Below are 24,507 nucleotides of genomic sequence, written 5' to 3'. Positions count from 1 at the left end.
TGGGCTGGTTTGTGGCCCAGGGAGCAGGAGCGGGGTGGTGGTGGTGGGGTGATGGAGAGAAATTGTTTCAGGACTCAAGTGGGCTTCGAGTGACAGGCGGCCCATACCACCATCCCTCCCTGCAGAGTGAGACAGGCGATGAGCCTGCCACAGGAGGATAGAGCTGGAGACCCCTGAGAGAAACAGAAAGCAGACCCATAGTTAAACTTGTGAAAAATTGAATTTTTCTTACCTAAGTTTGTAACCTGATACAGTGAGGTAAACACACAGTTGTAGTTCATATGAACATGCCCATCCATTAACTGAAGAATTCTGCAGATGATTCATAAGCTGGACAAACAGGAGTGGTTGTTGAGACGCCCTCTGCAGCAGTTCATTCCTTTCCTCTCTTGTCTTCACATTGGTGTTCAGTATCCCGGCTGTGAACTGTTTCAGTCAATTTGCTCTGCTGGTAGAAATCTAAAGCTGTTACAATCCAGTTGTTAGTCCAGCTGACACATTTAGTGGCATGAGTGAACTGGAGTGCATAGGTGTAATCTCTAAAGCCAACCTCTAATGTCTTTCACTTGCTCTGCTGATGTCCAGATGCAGAACTTGATTCTCTGGTGCTTCTGGCTGCTCTTTCCAAAAGCAGCCACGAATATTTCTGCTCCTGTTCTGTCCTGCCCTTTCCTGGAAAATAAGCGTCTGTCACACTTGTGAAGTTGCTAGCTGCCAAACAAGACGTCCCCTCCTGACAGACGTGACTTTTCAACCAAAGATTCCAAAGCAACTCCTTTGCTGCTGGTCTGAAGAGATTTTCAAAGAGAGCAGCGTAGTTGTATTTCTCTTTCCCAATTGTGGCTCTCCATTTTTAGCTTCACTTTAGAAACCTGGCTTGCTCTATGTGTTACCTTACAGCATGGCTACATCTCCAGTTCAGTACTACTTTTGAGTTGTTTGCTCCCTTTATCATGCAGACATTTCTCTAATCATAGAAACTGACTTTTAAAAACCAAAGATTACAGTGGTACTGCTTTTTGAGAAAATATACAGAAAGCAAATGGATTTTTCTTACTATGTTCATGCTATCCATTTATTAATCCTTAATTCCTTTGAACAAAGTAGTCTTTCTTCCAGCTAAAAGTCATTTTATGTTTCTATTGTTTTCCTTTTGTATATTAAGCCCTAGCAGTTTCTCACTTAAATATTTTCAAGCCATGACATACAGTTCACCATTAATGCCAGTGTCTTACTTTTTGCAAGCAAAATAGCTCCATGTCCTGAAGGTCAGTCTACAAATTGTCTGCAGAATTTCTTTTTAGGAATTATTTTTCCTTCTCATGTCTCCAAAAGACTAGTAGATTTTCTTCATGCTATCCTGCCTGTACAGACTATACTGAACTTTTGTTTTAATAAGAAATTAAAATGTGAAGTACTGTTTAGTGTATGTATATGCACCTATAATTTTTATTTTTTTTAATCTTAATCTGAGTGCCTCTGCCTTATTTCCAGTGTAGCTATGGCTTTTGATGTTGCTGCTCTGAACCTTCTCATTGATATTAATCTTATAGTCTATAAAATGCTTAGCCTTTAAGTTTTCTCACAGCTACGTTTTTCCCTCTCTCTTAACTTTGATAGATAATTTTCAGAGAGGAATGAGGTACAGTTTGCAGGTTAGTCTGGAAGCTAGAATCCAGAATTCACAGAAAGTGGAACAGCAAAACACTTTCTGTTTTTTCTTGATATATAAACAGCTATTTGTTAGTTTTTCCATGTAAAACTAGCAGGATGTTTTAATAAAATAAACTCCTGTTTAGCTGGAGGTGGTCCTTGTCTACCTCTTAAGAGCAGCGATTTGCAGTTGCAAGGAAAAAAGACCGACCAGAAGACCAAATTGATAATTGTGAAAACAAGCAGGCAGGAAGACAGAGAAGTGATAATGAGATCAGACAGTGAAATAGAAGAGCTATTATCCTAGGATAGCAAAGGAAGCCGGAAGTCATAAAGGTAGAGACAAAAGTAGAAAACAAAAACAGTTTGGCGCTGAAGAAGTTTCAGAGATCACCAAAACTGAAATCTATCATCAGAAATACAGTAGTGTAACATACTCTAATTAAAAACAATTTTATATTCTAATTTGTCCTGAAGACAAATAGGGAAATGTATAATATACCATACCAGTAACTTCTCATAATCAAAAATTACTTCCTGTGATTTTTAATGTAACACATCAAGCAGTTCTTTGCACAAACACTGGAAGTTGTTTTTTTTTTAAATGAATTTACCTGGAGTCATCTCATTCATGTAAAATGTTGAATCATTTGAACTTAATTCAAGACCTTTATCTTCATTTAAAAAAATCAACTAACCAAACAAAAAAACAGCGAAGCAAGCTGCATAATGTTTCATAGGAACACTTCAGATATTTCAGTACAAGAGTTTGATAAAATCGTAGTATGTGTGGTAGTTACTTTATGTGTTTTTATAACTTAAAGTATTTTAACTTTTTGAATAGAGTTGGGTCTTTTTGTCTTCTGCAGTACTGCCAATGCAGGAAGAAAAAACATTATGCTGAATTTAACTTACCATTTCAGTTTATCCATAATTCAGGTTTGCTTGAGAAACCCTCATGGACTTTAACTGAGTAAACAAGAACTGCTGTGGTTAGTGCTGTGTTACATAATCATCCACATTTTCTCAGTTGGATTACTGTGGACTTCCAGTTGTGTGGTTAAGTAGTTTGTTGCTTTTCCTAAAATGATAGTATACATTTCCTTATATCAGACTGTGTAAGTGTTAAGGTCTTTAGAGAGCGAAATATGGGACTGAGCTTTTAATCTCTCACTGAATGGGAAGTTTAGACTGGCAAAGCTATGCCGCCTGGAGAGCAAAGAATTGGGAAAAAACCTCATCTTGTGCTGGTGCTTCGAAATAGGATCACTTGGCTAACTGCAGATTAAAATTGTGTCAGATGAAAGTATGGAAAGAATGACGTAAAATTGAATCGAAAGAGAAGATAATGGTGGTAGCATAATTAATGTGGTGACAGGATTTCAAATAAAATGTTTTATTAATATATTTTAAAGATACTAATTACAGTATTAATTACTAATGTGCTAATTACAGTATTAATTGAGATAGGTTGCTTAAACTTGTAAGTTGATGTAGTTCTATGTTTAATATGATTCTTAAGGCTTTTACTGAACTGTTGTCTGGAGATCATCAGAAGGGAGGTCAGTGAAATGGAGAGTGTTCATCAATTTGATGTTAACGCAGTAAACTAGAGTTTATTGTAAAGGAATAATTTAGAAAACTGGACATGTTTTTTTACAGAATTTGATGCTACAATCCTAGCTTTTAATGTAAGTAGAAATGCTTTCCAAAGTTGATGAAAGCTGCAAACATGAACCCTTTAAAAATATCAAGCTGGTTTAAAGCCTTTTATTTGAAACTCTCGTATAAAACAGTTTCTGGACAGGCCAGTGATAGCTCTAGGAAGAATAAAGGTTTGATCTTTATGCTGTGACATTCTCTCTGTGCTCATCCCTCTGAACAGATCCTCCATGTTTATACTGGGTCTCGAGGCTTGCTTAAGGAAAAAACAGGTGTCTGGAAGAGGGAGAGAGCAAATCCTGAGTTTAACTCGGGAAAGGCTGTTTTGTCTTTGGTGCGAATTTGATTTAGCTTTGCTGTTGCTCTGATATTTCAGCTGTTATTATTGTAAAGCTTCCTGGTGTCTGCAAAATCCTGGTAAGTTTAGAACAGCATAGCTGAAGTATTTGCAACATTGAGCTGTGGATCCAGTAAGTAATCTGAAAACAGAATTTAGGGAGTAGTTCTTTCGGAGTAGTCTGTATTGACCTACTACAGACTTTTTTGTGAAGTGTCAGATTTGTTTGTTTATAATGTAGAGACTTTGGACTACATTCCGGTTTTTGAGTGGGCAGTTTATACTTAGGGCCATCACCCATTAGCTGACGTTAATCAATTTAATGATAGTCAGCTGCAGTTTTAATAAAGTTTTTTACAAAAAAATTGCCTGCTCAGCTGCTCAGGGACGTGGGGAGTTACTAGGCAAACAGCAATATGTATTTGCTGTGGAATATTGTTGAGAACACACTTTGACATCATGGTGGTAGATAGCCAGATATTGTAGGATGTGCTCTTTTTAAAAAAATGCCTTTTACTGATCTTTAGTTAATGCAGTTTTCATATTTTTTATGAGTTAGCCAGATAAATTTATTTGGAAATTTCAGGCTTAAATTTTATTGCAGCTATTCGGTCCATTTTCTTTCCTGTACTATATTGCCTGATTTTTGAGCTTTTTTTTTCAAACAAGTTATTGATTTTCTCCTCTCTACAGTATTGCCTGGCTTTTGCCTTTTTCTTTTTTCCGTTCAAAGTATTGATTGACTTGGCTTGTATCTCAGTGCATTAATTTGATTGCTGTTGTAGCAGTGTGGAAGATTTTCTGCTTGTGCTCCAGAATGAAAAGGAAACTTGTTGCTTAGTTGAGGCCCAGAGCTTCAACATGGATGCTTGAAAGGACCACAGAGTAAATTTGTGACTCACCTATAGAAACCTTTCTGAAAAGACCGTTCCTTTCTGCTTATTCATAGATGTTGCCTTTATCTTTTGCTCATTTATCTCAGTGTCATTACTAAGTGGTGTAAGGTGATTTTTGTGACTGCAGACTTTCGTACACTGGTTTATTGTTCATAGAGAATTCGAAAAATTGTGAAGCTGATGTATTTGCTTAATGTGTTTTCTTCATCTGTTTATTGAGAGCTCTGTTCTACAGTACGTACATAAATTATAAAGAACTTAAGAGCTATCATCAGTAGTAAGTCCAGTTTAATCTAAGGAAGCAATGTTGTATGTGAGAGTTTATTGTAGTTTTTATTTTGACTACAAATGTACAAATCTTATGTATATATTTTATTTTTTCTAGGCATCCAACTTTGTTCATTCACAAGCCAGTTTTCAAAAAATGCTGTGGTACTTCTTGAAATTGTATTTTTTTTTATCCCTCATACGTATACTTCATTCTAAGATAGTGTATAATATGACCAGAAAAAAAAAAAAAAGGGTGAACTAACTGATGTGAAGCTGACTGCCTCTTCAGAAGAGTGGGAACGCACTGCTCCTTTTTTTTAATTCCAGTAAATGTGGTGTAATGGCCTGCTAAATTAGGATTTCCATTCCTTTTCTAGGAGATCATTAATGCATCCATGAGTAGTTTCATGGATGTCAGTAATGGTGAAAGAGCTGGACTAATGTAATGGTCTGCAGAGTGGTAAGCATAGCTAATGGGTTTTAATTTTTTCCTTACATGGGATTTACTTCTTTTGGGTAGTTGTGTGTATGTTCTATACATGTTCCTCATAAAGGGAGAGTACAAATTCTTTCTTCCCTTGAGGGTCTATTGGATAATTCTCTTAAGCTTTTTGCACAGAGTATGCTGTTTCTAGAATCAGGTGAAGAAGAGGAATTGAGGAAAGGAAGAAGTTTTGACACTTGGTCAGTGATTAAATACTTGTAGTAAAGGGTTAGGGGAGAATAGCATGTCAAACGTACTCACTTTTCCCCATTCTGGTTTCCTGTTAGTAGCAGAGAATTAATTTTGACCAGTAGAGTCCTTTTTTTTGTTTGAACAAAGTACTTGGAAAGCCATCCTCTCTGGTTACATGTTCAGAAACATAAGTAACGTGGTGTTCCTCAGTGCTAATGAAACCGTAGCAGCTAATGAGAGCTTTGTGGACTAGAGTCTTAAGTAGGACAGCAAAGGCTTTGTTCTGCTGTGTGCTGAAGGAAGTCAGTTGTTCTTAATGGTATTGGATGTTGGCTCCATGCCAAAGGCACCTTTTGGAAACTTCTTTGGATGCCAGAACAATGTTGTCAGAGTGATGACAAAAAAGAGTGGAATCCAAAAAAGAAAATCTTGAGATTGGTGATGTGTTTTTATGTATGTAGACTCTACAGCAGGGTAACCATCTCCCACTTCCCGCATCCAGCAATGCCTGTGCAACTTCTCTAAATACAATAGCAAGAATGCCACCTTATTTGACAAAAGACATTTAGTGTGGAAATGCCCAGTTGGTGTAAAGTGGGTGTATCAGAACAAGGAGATCCAGGGCCATGGTTTCCCAAATATATTAAAGTCTTGTCTTTCGTGCCTCCCCAGTCTCTTGGCTGTTTATATGGTTCTCTGGTGAAACAGAGCAGGGAAAGTGGTTGTGGTTTTTGTGGAGAGAGTGAGGCAGAGGCAGGAGCATGTGGGTGGTGGTGGAACAGGATGGGTGCTTTTGGTTGGCAGTACTTGCGTGCCATTGGATTGAAGTGTTCCAGGCACTAATGGCCATGGATGTTAGCCCGGGGGCAGGATGCGAAGAGAAGCAAGGCAAGATCTGAGAGCAACCTTTATCCCATTATGTTCTTCTTTATTATTCTTGTTGGTTGTACATAGTTATGTTGTCTTGGTATCTCTTTTAGTGAATAAATTTTCCTTGATTCTTTAGCCCTGAAACATTTTATGACGTTTTTAAATTTAACTTCAGATCATCCTACTGCATATTGAAATTGAACTTACATTGCTAATACTAAAAACAGAGATAATTCTTTAGGTTCAGGCGAGTTACTGGATCTCCAAGACATAGCTTGTGATAAACAACCCTCATGGTTTTTTGTGTAAGTTAAGTAAACTTTGCCTTTAAATGCTTTCTTTACCTTTTTTTCTTTTCGTATTTTTTATTTTTTAAATTTATTGTGAAGTGTATTTAGATTCAGCATATGCAGGACACAAACTTTGATGTTGCAGTCATTTGTCTTCTTGGATTACTAAGTAACTTAAGAAATTACTGTAAGTGCTGTTGTAAGGTGAAAATCCTTGATTTTTCCTCTATGGCAGATTTTTTAATGAAATACAAATATGTGTTAGATTGTATTTTACACCTTTATTAATTTCTGCCTAATTCCAAACCCCCGTATTTCCTCTTGTTTATTTAATTTTCAACTTGTCCTAATTAGTGTATTCTCCACCTGTTGATCAGTAGAGGATGAAGTGAAAGATTGGTTTTGAAGATGACTTAATGTATTAAAAATCTCCCAACACTTTTCAGAAGCATGATTTATTTTTTACTTTCTCTGTTTTTGTGCCTTTGATACAACTTTCTTAATGGCTAAGGACAGGTTTGCTTTCTTTGGAATCTCTTGCTAGAGCTAGTTGTGAACTGTGTATGTAGATTTGCTTTAATAAATGTTTTTCGTATGCAGACTACACCCAGCTTAGTCATGCAGCTATAATTTGTATTATTTTTCTTTCAGTGGTAATCGTAAGAGTGGAAGTAATTTTTTGTATCTAATGAAATTACAACTTCTTGTGTCTTAAAACTGCCAAACACATCTCTTCTCTGAAGCAGTCTCATTTATATCATACTGAGTTTTGGCTGTATCTTCATTATCTTGGTGGAAAAGATCTACTTAAAGGATTTTGGGGGTAAAAAAGACTCACTTGCATTGAGAAAGTAATCAAAAGGCTGTGTACAATTTAAAGTGCAAGTATTTAGAGCTGTTCTGCTCTATGGCTGGTGTATGAGTTTTGATATACGAGTGATTTATAACTCGAATAACTTCCATCCAAGTAGCATTCTCTCACAGCGCAATTCGTAATTAAATTATATGTCATTTCTGGTGCTGTGCTGCGGTGATTCTTAACTAACTCTGGGTATTCTTGTTTCCTCTTGTTTTTGAAGGATCAGTTTGATAACTTGGACAAGCATACACAGTGGGGCATTGACTTCTTGGAGAAATATGCAAAATTTGTAAAAGAAAGGATAGAAATTGAGCAAAACTATGCAAAACAACTGAGGTAAGGCTTTTTTCTTTCTAAAAGAATCTTAACAGTTACTTAAAATCACTGTATCAGATGATGGGCAAATACAGAATGTTGTGATTAATGACTATTTTATTGTTCATTTACAGAGTGAATTAGATCACTAGTTCTTTTCATGACAGACAAGTTTATTTACCAGTCCAAACCAGAAAATTTTCTTTGAGTGTGTGCTTACTTGCTTGTTTGGTTTTTTCCTTCTTCTCTTCTGCCCACCCTTCAAACCTTTGAATAAAAAGGTTTAAGACTTAAACTGAAATATAGTAATACTTTTCCACTGACTATCAGCATGTTTCGTTGTCAAGTGTATAATCCATATCTACATTTTGTGTGTGTGTGTGTTCAACTAGCATCAAGCCTCTGCTACTAATTAATTTCTCATGTTGAATTGGCAAGAGCTACACTACATTGTGTTAAGAAATCTGATCTAAATCATTGAGTAGAACTAGAGAAAGCATCAGATCTTCCTGTCCTTGAAGCACACCCTTTCCGTAGCTGGTCTTGTCCCTTTGGGTGGGACTGTAACGCAACCACCCTTTGTCTTACCTCTTCATTTTACTTTCTGTTGGTTCCAAGTGAAACATCTTTTAGGTCCAATTGAAATTTCCCCTCAGGGCTCATACTAGAGGAGTAGCAGCAGTGAAACGTCAGAGAAGCACATTCTTCAGGATAAAGTAGAATTCATTTTTTACTGAGAGGCACACACAGGGCTTGAAGAACAAGATTTAAAATAAGACACTCCTGTGAACTTGGCCTTGACTGATCTTTGCTGTCTCGAATTCGTTTGGGGATTCAGTTGAAGCTGCTGTCTAGCCCTTGTCAGACTGAAACTGATAGCAGCCTCTCTCCTGTGGTGTCTTCCGTCATCTCATCATTGGCAAATCAGATTGTCACAGATACAGAGTTGAGGAATCTTACCTCATAAATGCAGTAATGAGGTCCACAGCTGAGGGTGTGGGTGTTCTCTGTCTAGTCTGCTCGTTTCCTTTTTTATTTCTGTATCAGTTTCTTTTTATCCAGTTGTGTATATTCATCTAATGTAACAAGCCATTGCTTTGCTGAAGGAATCTTTTTCTTAAAAGGAAGGAAATAAATACCACTTTTCCAAAGCTGGCATAGAAGAACTCGAGGAGGTAAAGGAAAGTTTGAAGCATGCACAGCACCAATTCACAGTCCAGTTTTGATTTGATTTCAGTTTTCTGTTCAAAAATGGAAATGTGTTTTATTTGCACGGATCTATTTCCTTAAATAGATCTTTTCCTTAAAAGATCTTTTCCTTAAAGAGTATGAACAAATGCCATTTTGCTTAATTATATTTAAAGGTTCATTCCACAGCTCGCAATTCCACTGCATTATTACTTCAGGATTTGACTGAAAACCAGAAAATATCTCTGTTCAGTATTTTACTCTTGTGTAAAACAATGGATGTTTTTCAAAGTGTCTCAAAAATGAAAGAGTTGTCTTGCGTACGCTTCTGTCACATGACTGGAGTGAGTGTCCTTGTGCAGTAAGTATGACAGCTTGGGGAAACACAGGTCTTGTGCACATGTGTTGTACAGTGCATGCGTGCACTTCCTGCTTGCTGCCAACAAGGGTCCGGACAGCACACACGAGAGGGTGACTGATTTTCTGCCAGCAGACCAGTTCTTGAAGCTACTCTTCAGTGTTCTTGCTTGCGTGTTCCTTGGGTGAGATTCTGTTGTTAGTAGCGAACTGTCTTGTGATAACAACTTGATTTCAGCCATCACTGCTCTTGAGGACACTCACTGTTTTTAACCACGTGAAACAGTCATGAGGCCCTAGGGGAGATTGAGATCAAGCAAAATTTTCATCTCTGGAAGAGGTAGCCATCTTGCAGCTTGCTCCTAAGAAGTTCCGAGAGAAATCTTGGGGATGGACTTTTGTCCTGGTGAATTTTAATGGTGGCAGCATGCTTACTAATCTCTCTGATAGAAATTTCTAGTTTATCATAGTTTTTTCCTTTTGTAATGAAATACAGTCTGAAAAATAGTGTTGAGAATCTCTTCATACTCTATTTGCTTTATTACTGATATTTGTTATGGCCTTCTTTAGTAGACCTATAAACAGTGAGTGGTCACCTTTGGTAGTTCTATAGCTGTCTCAGTACTTCGATGGGAGACCAAGAAATAACAAGTTTAAAGTTTAATGTGGGAGATAGTGCTAGTGATGTATGTTGGTATTTTCTTTATGTCTTGGTTACAGTGTGGGCCATGAACATCATTCTGCTGAGATTGTTGACGTATCTTATTCTCATAGGCTTAAACCCAGGGGTGAAAACTTGAGTCAATTTTTCATACCAGTTTTCACAAATTAGAGTCCATGTCCTGGCAGAAATTCATACTCACTTGTGTATACCTTTGCATTTCGTGTGGGTTTTTTTTTTTTGTTTTTAAATACTGCCACAGCCTAGTGATGAGACTTTTGCAGGTGCAGCAGATGTTCTGAGTCTTCTAGGAGGTGGCAAGTGATGCACGTACAACATATGAGGAACTGTTTGAGTGAACTCATGATATTCTTACTGTATGCAGTTACTGCAGTTTATGGTTAGTGGGTAATTCCAGAAATGATAACTTGTGAGAATCTCGTCCAAATGCTGGTTTTGGGTTGCAAGTCATTCCTTGCTATTCTTCTATAGGCAGTTTTTGATACTGAGAAAAGTACAAGAAAAATGGAAATCATTTAGGAATCCTTAAGTGTCTACAGAAAAAAAAAACTTGTCTAGAGAGCTTGTTTTGTCTTTGTCTGCAATATACTTTGTTCTGGAAAAAAAAACAACTATAATTTCTTTTTTTTTTTGAGCTAACTTAAAGGAAAATCTTTGTTTTGTGAGGCTTAGGCCTCAACTAACCTTTCTGGTACACCAAGGATTGTAAAAGTTATTATAGGCTGTTACTGAGTTACAGGGATGTGAATCAGGACAAACGTATTGCAGTGTACATTGTAGATTAACAGATTGCATTTTAATTATATGATGGTTTAATTTGTTCTTACTTTATAATTGGAAAAAGTCAGAGTTAGTGTGTGCCAAATTACTGGGCTCTTGACTGAATTTTTTAATTGACTTCTCAGATGCTGTTTTTGGTCAGCATTTATTGCTTGAAAAGAGGTGAGGTGAAGGTCTCTTTTGTTTCCTTTCACATCATCACACACAACATTAATTCTAGAGGTTCACTCCGTTTTTGTTCAGTCCGAAGCATTATGATGCTTGAGAAGACAGATGAGTTCCACTTCCTGTGATGTTAGGTGGTAATACAAGTTATACCTGCAGTTACAGATTAATCAGCTGCCATGCGGAATAAGATTGCGGACTTTGGTCAGCCTCTCTTGTTAATTTCAAGAAAATAGCGATGATTATTCCTGAGTGTTTCCCTTTAGAATTGTTATGATCTTTGGAGATCCCTAGTTAATCTGAGCAAATGTATTTTTTCACGTTCCTTCTGCATACCAATGTGTGTAAGTGGGAATTTTCTAAATACATTATAACTACATGCATAGATCTAGTCAAACTGAGACATTGTTACCGCATTTTTATATGCAGGATCTTGCAAACATTATTTTAAATGAGTGTAAGCTCAGATGGGAAATTTGGGACACAAATTATCACCATATGTGTTCATTTCTCAAATCTCTCTTCTTTGGTTGGAGCTGGGAATTTACAGTGTTGATTATTAGCCACGTGGATGTGGCAGGTTTTTAAATAGTGGTTTCTACAAGCCAGAACATACGGGTTCTTAATGGTTCCAAGGATATTCAGCTTTGTAAGCTCAAATTCCATGTTAGAATGTTTTAAGATTCATCTCTTCAGTTAAAATTTTTCTGGTGACAGTTACTAAATACAGTTAATTGTAATTGTTTTCACCCAGTCCACAATACTGATATGCAGTCACTGAAGCCATCAGAACCCTGTTGAAAGTACTGCCCTACCTGGAAGCCTGAAATGCCTTTAAGTACTTCCTGCAGGCTTCACAGTTTGTTCCCAGGCTCATTTGTAATGATACAGAGGTTTAGTATAAGCAGATGCCACGGCACCTGAGCTGCTACCTTAATACAGATCCTACCACATTGAAGATGCTGCTGCCATTCTTTAGGTTCTGTATTAATTGCCTGAAGAAAACCTAGTTTTGAGTTGAGAAACGCAATTTTTGTACAAATATCTTAACATTTTATGTAGATATTTTATGTATGTGACTAGATAATTTTAATTTATTGATTAGGGTGCTTTTTGAAACTTCCGGCTATGTGACTGAGGTGGTGCTTCTCTTAAAAGTCAGTAATATAGACTAGGCTGCTATCCCACTGGTGTGGACCTTGAGACCAATTTATACTGGGAAGCGAGGTTGATAAAATTACAGGAGCAGCGCAGTTGGATGTGGTTAGTCCGGTATGAAATCTGCTTACAGATGGCTGTAAGACAGTGTGGTAGGAGAAGTCTAAATCGTACTTCCAGAGACGATTGACATGTCATCAATCTAAACATTTCTAAGGAAGTATAGAGCAATTTATCTCGTAGATAAGATTCAGTTCTGATGGTCTGCAATTAATTCTGCTGTTTTCTTCTAAACTAGTCCAAATCCATACTTGGTTCCTGATGATTAGACACACTTTTAGATAAAAATGTTAAAGAATGTTATGCCTCCTTGAAGTGTCAGGTGGCTTCTCCTTGAAATAATGCTTCACTCTTCAGATCCACCCTCATTCTGGCTGCTTGTCAATCTGCATTTTTTCAAAGGTTTAAATCTAATTTTTCTAAGTGTTGATGTCCACCTCTTGGAAAAGCCATTGATGCTTCACTCACATGAACAGTGGCTTTTTCTTTGAACTTTAAATTCTGCTTGTTGTTTCATATTTATTGACTTTGATTATTGTACATTATGCTCTTACTGAACCTTAAATCCTAATGAGACAAAATTGACTAATGAAACTGACTTTTGTTAGGAGGAAGTATTATGTAATATTGTTGTCTTCCTAGAAATAGTAGACAATTGCATTAAATGAAACCAGAACAGAAATCAGTATGCTAGTAAGTAATCTGTGTTCGTGACCCTTCTCTCCTGCCACTTAAAACTGTATGGTATTTAGTAAGTGGTTCCTCATTTTTAACGCCTCTGAAAATCTTCCATTGAAAAGGCTTGTGTGTGGTTGCTTAGCTTACAGACTTGTATGCTTGTTACGCATTTCACCCTCTGAATAACAATAAGGTGAATTTTAGGAGTTTCTCATTTGTTAGTAATCACTGAGGAGCGAAGCAGAAGGGTAAACGAAATATGGGAAAGTTACTTGACAAAGAAGTTAATTATTTTTCTTCTTTTACTTGGGTTTTCTAATCAAAATGTCTGTGTTTAATCCCTACCAGATAGAATGTTACAACAGGCAGTAGATTCCCATGGTAGCAAAAAGAGTTTTAACTCCATTGAGGTAGTTTAAAATTAGTTTTTTAAAAGTCAGTGTTTATTGTGGTTTTTAATAGGTGTCGAGTAAGAAGGACTTGGCTATCTCACCATGGTTATTCTTTCAGTTGTAGTCTCTGAGGGTACGGAGAGACAAAGGGTCTAAGCTTGCTGTTTCCAGGTCGACTCTGTGCTCTTAATTTTCTGTATACTTCATGAGTGAACATAGACTCAGTACTCGTATCCTTGTACTGTAGAGATAACATGGCTTCCAGCTAAATTGGTTTGAGAAGTTGCACAGGGTCGTTTTAGATGAAAAGCAGGATTAGCACCCTTGTTTCAATGGTATGGTAGTTCATAGTTTGTAAAACCGAAGTTACACGTGGATAGTGGGAATGAGGTACAACACATACGTGCATGCAAGTTTTCATTTCATAGAATCTTCTCTTATTCCTCCTCTCTTTTTGTCTGTGGTGTTGGGGGTGTAGATTGTTTTATATAGTCCACTTGCCACGTCTGAGGAAACCGTTTTGGGCTATATTAATGATTAGTCTAATCTCAGTTACTACTGGACAGACAGATGGAAGAATTATATCCAGAGGCCAATTAAAAGATAACTGTTAAAGCAGCTCTGCTAGGTTTGCATTGTTTTGTACTTAATTTCATCTTTGGGTGGGTGTGTAAAAATAGTTTCACTACAAAATATCATCCCTTTACAGAATGGAGAAGTTTGAATTAAGTCTATTTCGTACCATTTAAAAAACAGAAGCATTCTTTGCAAGATTCAGGTTCCCCTCAAGAACACACTTCAAGAAGTCTTCCCTGACAAGCTCAAGGCTCTCTCTCTTGAAGGGGGTGATTCAGTTGTGCACACTTCTTGTGTGGTTTGGGGGTTTTTTTGTTCTTAAATGGAAGGTATGATTATTTAGAGATCTACAGGGAAAGAAATTGCCAGCATTGTGTTGCTTCTGTTTGTGGGCTGTGAAGCAGGTAATTTGACTGCATTATTTTCTGCTGAAATGTTAATTTGCACTTAAATGAGAGATACCATAACAGGCAATCTCGTCCACAGCTTAAACATTACTAGCAGGATTTCGATTAAGTGGTTCTAATGTTTGGAAAACATGAGAATTTTTGTGAGGGTCAACATTGTTATTTAAGTAGTCCTGGTCTATTTAATTTGAAAAGTAGATCGCTCTTTAAATAGTGTTTGCTGCTTTTAAAAATACACAGTAACTCAGATGTTTGGCTTCTTTTACCTCAAAAAGCCTAAAGCTTGAGGGTAAGCAATTTGATAAAAATCCTATGTCTTACCTGTTTTTCTTTCTTACAAAAAAGGATTTTTTATTTGCCCTAAAATGATAAACTCCCAGGGAAAGGAGAAGAACTGTAGTACTGTTGCAATTTCCATTTTTGTGTTTCATGGAAAAACCATACAACTTTGAAAACTGCTAGAATAAGAAATGCAACCAATTGCAGGCATGAAAATCTCGCTACTAAAAATGAGAAGAAAATGATGGATTTTTTTTCAAGACTGACAGCACGTATCGTTTTGAACTTCAAGAAATTTAGAAGACCTTATTGCTGTCAGAAAAACTATATTGTAAGTAAAGGCAGAATGCTGTAATGGAAAAAACGTCTACTCAGAAGTTTAAAGCAAAGGGTGTCGTACAGGAAGATAAGAATTTGAAAAGTCACTGGACGTTCTCTCCTCGTATCCCTCCTGTCTGTAAAATTGTGTGGCTTTGTTTCATGTTCGTCACAGCATTTGGGATATTTGGAGAAATATATGTACCTGCAAATATTTTGCAGTTGTTTGCATACGCAATGTACGCCTGTGTTAGTTGTGCTTCAGGGTAGTCGGTGATGTGGTTTGTATGTTTCTGCATTGTATTTCAAGCAGGTAAGTTCCTACTAGAAATTGGGCTGTGGGACTGTGTAAAGTGCTGGTCCCATGGATCGTCTTTGAGAGATTTGTCTCAGTTTCTAAAATCTAGAATTTCTAGAATTCTCATATTTACAACAGTGGTGGTAGGGCAAAATGTAACATCTTTGCTGAAAAGAGATGTTGCCCCTCCTTTTCTGGAAATACTCTTATTGAAGATTTGGAGATGCTGCAGTTAAAACCTTTGACCTGAATGCATACTCAAAGCTTAATTCGGACACGGAGTTTTGTGCTCGTGGGTATAGCATACAGTGTGCGCTATCGTCATGTTACACCCTGGTCATGGATTTGCTTTTTTCTTGTCTGCTAGCTTCTTTTGCCTGTGTGAAAAGGAAGTTAAAGAAAGAACTCGTTATTTTACATCTAGTCACTATGCAATAGAGGTTTTAAAAAACTTACCTTGTTCTAGGTCAAAACTGATGTAAAAACTTTGAAAATGCCATAGAGTTCTGCCTTGTGTTATCTGAAGGACCCTTACACGGTGACCAAGGGAATTGATTTGGTTTTTGAAGTCAGTAAAAAGGAGTAATTTGTTCGTGCAGTTTTCTAAGTGTATGTCTTCTCAAACAAGCCTTCATAATAGCATCTTTTTCTTCCTTGACAGAAATCTGGTTAAGAAGTATTGTCCTAAACGTTCACCTAAAGATGAGGAACCCAGGTAAAAATGTGCATTTCAAGTTCTGCGTATAAGAAATGAGGACTACAGTACTCTGTCCTTTTACAGATTTTTTTTTTCCTCTTTTTTTTTTTTTTTTAAGATAAAGTATTCTGTTGGCTAAGACAACCAAAGAATAGTGCTTGGCTTCTTGCAGTTCTGCTCTAACTCTTAGCGATCAAACCTGAGTTTACTTCTATTAATATTTTAAAGTAATGGCGGGTTGTACATGCTCCATTCCAAATTAACCTTTAGCTAGCTAAAAGTTGGAAAGCAGAAGTTTAGTATGCTGTGTACAGGCTAGTACTATTTTTTTATAGAAAAGCAATTAAATTTTTTTTAATAGAAAAGCAACTGTGTGCCCTTAGGCTGTGTTTTTTGCTTAGTTTTGTACAGTTTTTCAGTGCCTTTGCATGGCGTTACAAATGGTGCTGTATGTTTGTATGCCGAGACTCGAGTGCACACAGAATTGTCATGCTTTTGGCAAGAAGAGCTCTTAAAGTGCTTTGACTCCGGAGACAAAATAAGTGAATGTCTAACTGTGGAGGAGCCATTTGTGCTAAACAACTTTATGATTGTTTATCAGAGAGGTGCTTCTTTTGCTGTCATGTCCATAGACATTCTTTTATTTTTTTAGGAAAACACAATACTTTTTTTCTTTAGGGATAACTCTTGTGAAGGAAGGTGGTGAGTTTCAGGTTGCAGCCAGAGCACAAGCTGTGCATGGCATGCCTCAGAGTTCACGCTAGGATTTTCTCTAGCTTTCTTGACTGTTTAAAGATCCTGGACCATGGGGAATAGGATTTCTGGTGCTAGGGTGGCATTTGAATTCCCCAGAGCCAAGCCTATGGAGATTGGCAATATTCCATAGCTAAAAGAGAGAAAGGTGTATATTTTAATGCGATGCCTGTTTTTTTTTTTCCTTTCTTCCCTTCCACACACACTTTCTACCCTTTGCCCCTCCTCTTCCCCCTTTTTAGTGCCAGCCATAGTGGCACCTTACTTCCAGCCAGGAGGTGGGCAGGCAAACAGGCAGCTGTCTCCAGAGCTGACAGCAAACTTGTTCTGTAGATCATCCATCGGGATGCATATGAGTGGTATGATTGGCATGTTCCACCCTCAAGACTACCAAGCACATCATCTCTGCAGCAAGTTCAGCCTCCGAGCCTAGGGACGTATGTATCCGTTCCCAAGCTCAGGCCTCTCAGTTGGCAGCTTAGGAGATACCACTATACCACAGGGTTTCCAGGTAGTATTCTTCTTCTTTCTTTTCCGTCCACAAACATCCATATTCTTTTAAAATGTGTTTGAAGAAACATTGCAACATATAGTACATGCTAGGCTTAACGTAGGCTTTCCCAGCTTGCATTTTTACTGTAATTCAATTAGCATTAATCTAAGGTTTATTGTAAAATATGTATGTTTTGGTTTTTTTAAATTACATCAGGGGTACAGACTATACTCAAAGAAGTCTGTTTAAAAAAACCTGTCTGACTTTTTGGTATGTATGTTTGTGCGTGTGTGCTCTCTGTCAGGTTTACTTCGTGTATTGCCTTTTTCAACATCCTTAACGAGCTGAATGACTACGCAGGGCAACGAGAAGTAGTTGCAGAAGAAATGGGACACAGAGTGTACGGAGAACTGATGAGATACTCTCATGATCTAAAAACTGAGAGAAAAATGGTAATTTCTAAAATTTTACTTTATAATAGGATATCAAGATGGATATGTCTTTTAATGAGCGGATGTATTTGTTTAACTCAGTTTAATGGCAATAAGTAGGTTTCACAATACATTTATAAAACACATACTTAAAGTTATTCTGTATTTTTATGTACTGGTTTCTTACAGTTTCTAAACCTAAAAACTAATGTCTTGGGAGAGAGTACTTGCTGGTAACTTTTTTGCCAGGGTGATTTTCATCTGTGGTACTCTTATGATTAGTAATGTCTTCCAAAGAGTATTGGTGACTTGCGGCAGGTACTGCGCATTCTAATGCGTCAACTAGAGCAGGGACTAACTAATGGTAATAGTACTAAAAAGATATGTAAATCAACTTACCTGTGGTGTTTTTAGCATCTTCAGGAAGGGCGAAAGGCTCAGCAGTATCTGGACATGTGCTGGAAACAGATGGATAATGTGAGTTTGTGTTTTGTTTTGGTTTTTTTTTCCTGTCAAGCTTTAATAATACGCAGTCTGTAAATGGAAACATTGTCATCTGTCCTGCTTAGACTTTCATGTTCAGCTGTATTACTGAACATCCAAATCAGACTTGGTAACATCCAAAATACAGTTTGGTATATTTGTCGTTCCCTGTTTGAAAAAAAAAAATACTCTGTAAACAGCTTCTGTGTGTAGGTTTGAGTGAAGCCTCAGCTTTTATCCAGTGTAAAGGAATCGGTTTTTAATACGGGTATGGGCTTTTTTGGTTGCTTCTCTGCAGGCTACTTTTTCTTCAGAGAATGCTTAATAATGACGATTTATTTACATGAAGGTGAAATCTTAAGTCACTGTATTTGACCTGAGTTCGGGGGCTTGTTACATGAGGTCTATTCAAGAATACTGTTACAGACTATCACATTTTCTGGAGGTAGAATTAATTTTTAACAGAGAAATGCGGGAAGCAAGTGTCTCTAGAATAGATTATAAGGTGCTTTTTGGTGAGAAAAATGCTCTTAAAGATGAGAAAATACAAAATTCAACCAAGTGTGTTCAAGATGCATTCTGATATTTGGCTGATTTTGTATCTTGAAAATTTATTTTATCTTTGGTCCAGATTATTGTGAAGCAATACTGGAGAGGTGAATTTCTATTTTGTTGTTGTAGACCCAGATAAGCAATATCTTGCTTTAGTGTCACATCAAAGAGTTTAATTCGTGGTCAGAGGATCAGAGTAGAAGCAGATGTGGTAGTTTTAGATGTGATCACCCTTCACCGAGATAATTCCCACAGCTCACCTCACACAGTCAGTTGTGTGGTATGCACTGCACTACCTGTGTGCAAAGTCAGTCTTTTAAATTTGTAGAGCTTTTAATGGACACATTAACCTGATTGCCTGACTTGCACCGAAGCCCAAGAGTAGTACTCACACAGTCTCTGTTGCAAATTTGTCTTGAGATACCGAATTCTTGAGCTGCAGGTTTGCCCTACAGCACTAGGCTTGGCAACAGCTGCCGTGTGGAACATGGAGTACGCTGAGTACTGCTGCCGGTGCTGTTCACAGCTGGGCCGGTTGATGTGAACACTGGTGATAAGGGATGGATATGTCAAGATCTTGTAATGTAGATAAATTCTTCAGACTACCTTCGAAATGATTTAGTTGAATTTATTGAATTAAAACTGATCGTTGAAGAAGAGAACTTGAAAATTTTACTCGCACAAGTCCAAGTTTAAGATTTCTGTCACCTAACTTTTATATAGGTTATTGAAGTCAGGCTAAAAAGTGAATGTGTCTCTAATTAACTGCGGATCTTTGCAATTTTTTTTGTATTTTGATTATCTGTATTTTGTAGCCTAATTAGAGTTGTTTCCTTGCTGGTACTTCAAGTTCTAAATAGAAAAGTTGAAAATTTTTGAGACTTGGTTGCTGTGAGAACAGTGTATTTACTTAAAGGTACTTTGTGAATTTAAGATATTTAAATGGAAGCTTTGATATTTAGAATTCAAAATTACTGTACAAAACTGAAAGGTGATAGTGGCTGTTGGAGCAGTAAGTTTGTGGCTTTTGTAGAGCAAAAAGAAATTCGAGAGAGAATGCAGGGAGGCAGAGAAGGCACAGCAAAGCTACGAAAGACTAGACAATGACACTAATGCGACGAAGGCTGATGTTGAGAAGGTAAGAGCGGTGCCATTTCCTTCTGTGCGCTCTCTTAAATATTTGCATGCTTATTGTCAGTACTGGAACAGCATTCTTTGAGTGCATAAAATTGTGATAAAATATGCTTGCTTAGGTGCAAAATAAAACTTACAGTAAAATACAAGACAGCACAAAGAAGGCGTATACTTCGTTAGTCTTGAAATGATGCTGTGGAGGTGATAATGGTCGTCCTTGAGCAGGCAGGGGCAGTGGTATCCGGTATCTTGTGGTGTATCTACTCAGTCACTTCTCTGGTTTTTAGGATATGCATTTAAGTGACGTGGCTGAGGGAGCTCAGATGATCGTTGCTCTCCCTATATAACAAATTAGGTCTGTGGACTGTCAGTGTATATGAAGTCTCGCACTCTTTATTTCAGTTTTAAGGATATCAGTTTTAATGACTTGTGATTAGTGGTTTTGCATAGTTGATAATGTAGAATAATGCTGTATGTCATTGAAAAGCATGAGACGTCTGAACCGACAATGCTTTCTCACCAGGCTAAGCAACAGCTAAACCTGCGCACACATATGGCTGATGAAAACAAAAATGAATATGCTGCGCAGCTACAGAATTTTAATGGGGAGCAGCACAAACACTACTACATTGTCATTCCTCAGATTTATAAGGTAAAATAATTAAAAGAGAAAGTATGTCTGGCCGCCTTCTAAGGGAGAAGTAGATTTTAAAATTTAAAACATTTATTTTGGGGGTTTTAGTGGTTAATTTTATCAAGAAATTAGCATAATCTTGATACAGCCTGTGTTATCATGAGACTTATGCTTCCAGTCATTATGCATAGACTTTTCTGTTGCATTTTCTATGAAGATTTTATATTTTATAGACACTCTTGTTTAAATATTGCTGAAGAGGTATGGTAAAATAAACATTCAAGACATCTGGGTGAGAGCAAACATTTAAAACCATCATTCTAGTAAGATTTGATCACTAGTTCCCGTGGTGGATGTGTGTGTGTGTGTGTGTGCATGTAAATGCTTTGACTGACAGAGACGAGGGAAAGCATTATAGCTAATGGTGACTGTGTGCTTTCGTGCATCTCCTGGACAGGACAGGTATCAAACGGGTCGATTGGAGGCAGAAGTACTCCCCGCCTCCATTGCTTCTTGTTTCATCAATGCTAACAGCAACACACTGGACTCTATAAAACAATAAAAAAACCCTAAAGGTCAAATTAAAAAAAAAAAGGGGGGGATTTCTCAAGGTGTTTCATGTAACTATTGAGTTGTGGGGTTTTCTCCAGATTCTTTCAAAAACAGACTTTGCCAAACTAATTTAAAGTCTGGTCACTGGGGCATAAGGCAAGGGGTAGTTCAGAACCATATTGGCACGTACACTCAGCCGTTTGGGAGAACGGAGAGAGTGAGGATACGTAGAAACGAGTAGAATATCTTTACTGTAGTTTTCATTTTTGCATGAAACAAATATTTTAAACTAAGTAGCTGTAAACACTGTACCCATGCTTTTAAAAAAGAAGGCGGCAAAGAAAGTCCAATCCTTTACATCATTTTTAAAAATCAAAGAGTATCAATTCTTCATAATTACTGTTTTGGGCATCTTAAGACTATGTCTGAAAGGATTTGATTTGTTTAACTTAGTTTTGTTTTGTTAAGCAAACATAAATACTGAGAAAGCACAGAAATTCTGTGCTATGCTGTGGTGACCACAGTAACTGCATACATCAGGATCAGGGGACAAAATCTGCAAACAAAAGCTTTATTTGACCTTACTTTGTGCTTGCAGCAACTTCAAGAAATGGATGAAAGAAGGACTATCAAACTTAGTGAATGTTACAAAGGCTTTGCTGACTCCGAGCGCAAGGTTATTCCGATTATCTCCAAATGTTTAGAAGGGATGATCCTTGCAGCAAAATCAGTTGATGAACACAGAGTAAGTAGAACCAGGTGACTTTTCAAATGTGCATGGACAATTTATCTGACACAGAAGACACGGAAAGGGGAAAGACGGACTTACCCTGTATGTTTATCTTTCTGTTTTCAAATACTTGTCTGCTCGAGAAGTGTTGTGACTGCAGTTTTAGCCTAAATGGTCACTTCCACTTTCAGTGTCTGTTGTCTTCCTGTTTTACTTCTTTCTTGTGATCTGAAGACCTTTGACGCTTGCTCACTGTGTGTGATTCTGGACACATGGTTTTGGTTATCCTGCAACATCCTAGAATAGCAGCGTGGCCGGTATTTTCTCCAGTATGTAGCGTTAAGTCATATAAAGCAAGTTCAGTTGGCGAAGTATTATTCTGCATCCTGTTTGATTGCAGCTATTGGCGTGTCTTTCTTCTTCCTTCTAATACGGGTTCTTCTCTATCGTATCTTACTGCAGCTAGTTTCTTAGCGTTATCTTCATTTCAGTGCTCCTATTGAAGGATTAGAAGGTGGAGTAGTAGTTTGGCCCTTAAAGTGTGCCAGGTTTTAAATTTGTGAATAGCAGGGTATGCTTTGATTTACACTCGTGGTAACACTGCTGGAAAAAAAGACCATAGGTTATCTTAACTTGATCTATCCAAAAGCGTTCTGAGCTCGCACTCTCTTTCCCATCTGTGCCTCTCTGCAATTAAAAGGAAAATTTATGTCTCTGTTTTTTCTCTCTCTGGTTCTTGATGGGTTTGCTTGTTTTGCTTTTAAACTCCTTAATGTCCTCTGTTTAGGACTCTCAACTAGTGATAGACTGCTTCAAATCCGGTTTTGAGCCTCCTGGAGATTTTCCATTTGAAGATTACAGTCAGAATATTTACAGAACTATCTCTGACGGAACTATCAGTACACCAAAGCAGGAAGGAATGAGAATCGATTCAAAAACTACAGTGGGCAAGGCTAAAGGAAAGCTGTGGCTCTTTGGAAAGAAGCCAAAGGTAACAATTAAGAAATTACTATTCAAAAATTTAAAATGTGAAGATCTAGAATGCACGGAAGCAGTTTATTTTAAAATAACCTTCCCCTTGCCCGCCACCGTCTTTTAAAATAAGTGTAAGGATATCTGAATGTTTGAGTAGGGTTGGATACTCAGACTAAAAATTAAGTTCTCAGTGGGGGAATGTTCGTGTCTGGGGATGTTTTTACAAGTTCCTTGGTAAAAGTAGTTTCTCCTTTCTGTAACATTTCTAAGTTTCTGCAAAGACTTTCTGCAGTTGCTTAGAAAAGGTGTTAATTGTGAATGTAAAAATAAGGGGAGGGGAGAGTATGCTTTGGGATCGGGCAGACATCAGATCTCTTTTATACTACAAAATTCAACCCCCTTCTAAATGTCACATTGTGTAGATGTTTATGTATGGGGTGGGTTTTGATTTATTTATTTATATTACACCTGCTGCTAGTTTTGAAGACTTGGTGAGGTTTGTCTGAAAACATTAAAATTTATAAATACGTAAAATTTATTGAAGTTTATAATACCTCATTGATAAAACATACTGTTGAAGCTCCATGCAGATAGATTTCCCAGAAGAAATAATACTGGTGAAAATATTCCCATGCTCAAGAAAAGATTGAAAGCAGAGAAGTTAGTCCTTGTATTGTATGGGTTTCAATTAATCCTTTCTGTGCCAGTTGCCTTCATGGATCAACAACAAAGATTATCAATGTATGTGTTAGCTATAGAAACGAATAACGAAGCGTATACATGTTTAAGTTTTATGCTAGGTCTTTGTTTAGTATCGGAGCGTATCAGTGAGTCATTGCAACGATTTCCGCAAATTTCTGAGAGGTTATTTTAATGCTCCAAGTCAGTTTCTGCCATTTATTATAGATGATTCTTAGAGCTTGTTGCGGTAGGTTTTATTTTCCTCTTGATAGTATTCCAAGAAAGCAGATCTTTACAGAAAGGAAGGCTATAGCTGATTTTTTATTCCCTCCTTGGTAGATTATGTAACTGCAGCTGTGCGTTAAAATGAAAACTGATGGTTCACTTTTCACGCAGTGGAATTAGTGATGGATAGTAGTTGAATGCATTAGCATATTGTTCCATTTGGCTGCAGAGGTGTGTGAGATTCAGCCTGCTCTGAAATTAGATCACGATTACCAGTTTGACAACAAGACATCTGAGAATTTTGGAGAGGGGAGCTGTGAAAATCTGCGTTGTTTTTCAATCTGGACCTTGGCGTGTACCGTAGTTATAAGGAATTCCTTAGTATGATGACAGCCGGAAAAAGCTGACAGGACTTTCCCCCCTCCTCCTCCTCCTTCCCAGTTTGTTCACTTTGTATGTAGCATTCAGAAGAGCCAGCCTGCTGTCTCCTCTTGGAACCACAGCTGTACCTACACGTATATATACTGCACGCCTACCCTCCTTAAGCACCTGGAGGAAATGGAAGATTATGTCTTTTTTTCACCTGTTTTTGGGGAGGATGGAGGGATGCTCTACAGAACAGCAGCTGGGAGCAACAAACTTGTCAGGAGATATATATTTAATTCCAAATACCATTTACAGGTTTTAAAAGCTATTCTTAAATTAGCTAATATAAAAATACACAGAATTACTGGAGCTGGGGTATTCATGGTGGCCTTTGAGCCTTTGTTTAGCTGCAACTATGGCTGGTCTTAACTTCCAGATAGGCATTTACCTATTTTTCATGTTGTCAAAGACAAAAGTGTCTTTTGGAAAGGGAATGAGTTGTGCAGCAGAGGAAATAGTACAGAAAAATCAGAAGCTCTTCTGTACAGAGGTATGAGACAAAAAAATGAGAAGCAATTTGAAAAAAGGGGAGGAAGAAAGTGGCGGCAGTTCTTGCAACGGTACCGATGACGCGT

General features: G+C 37.5%; 1 protein-coding gene across 1 annotated transcript in view; it reads left to right on the top strand.

Annotated features, from left to right (window-relative positions):
- The first annotated feature begins 4,859 nt into the window (after positions 1 to 4,859).
- The window catches only part of FNBP1L (formin binding protein 1-like), a 28,807-nt gene continuing 9,159 nt past the window's right edge, over positions 4,860 to 24,507 (top strand). Inside the window, 9 exon segments of the mRNA XM_010141826.1 lie at positions 4,860 to 4,874; positions 7,734 to 7,849; positions 15,828 to 15,881; positions 17,414 to 17,561; positions 17,955 to 18,017; positions 19,609 to 19,713; positions 20,233 to 20,361; positions 21,494 to 21,640; positions 22,413 to 22,616. Of these exon segments, the coding sequence (XP_010140128.1) occupies positions 4,860 to 4,874; positions 7,734 to 7,849; positions 15,828 to 15,881; positions 17,414 to 17,561; positions 17,955 to 18,017; positions 19,609 to 19,713; positions 20,233 to 20,361; positions 21,494 to 21,640; positions 22,413 to 22,616 (981 nt within the window).

The sequence above is a fragment of the Buceros rhinoceros genome, unplaced genomic scaffold (assembly GCF_000710305.1).
Source record: "Buceros rhinoceros silvestris isolate BGI_N320 unplaced genomic scaffold, ASM71030v1 scaffold5248, whole genome shotgun sequence".
NCBI lineage: Eukaryota > Metazoa > Chordata > Aves > Bucerotiformes > Bucerotidae > Buceros > Buceros rhinoceros.
Note: the sequence above shows the minus strand (reverse complement) of the source record. Positions and strands in the feature narration are given on the sequence as shown.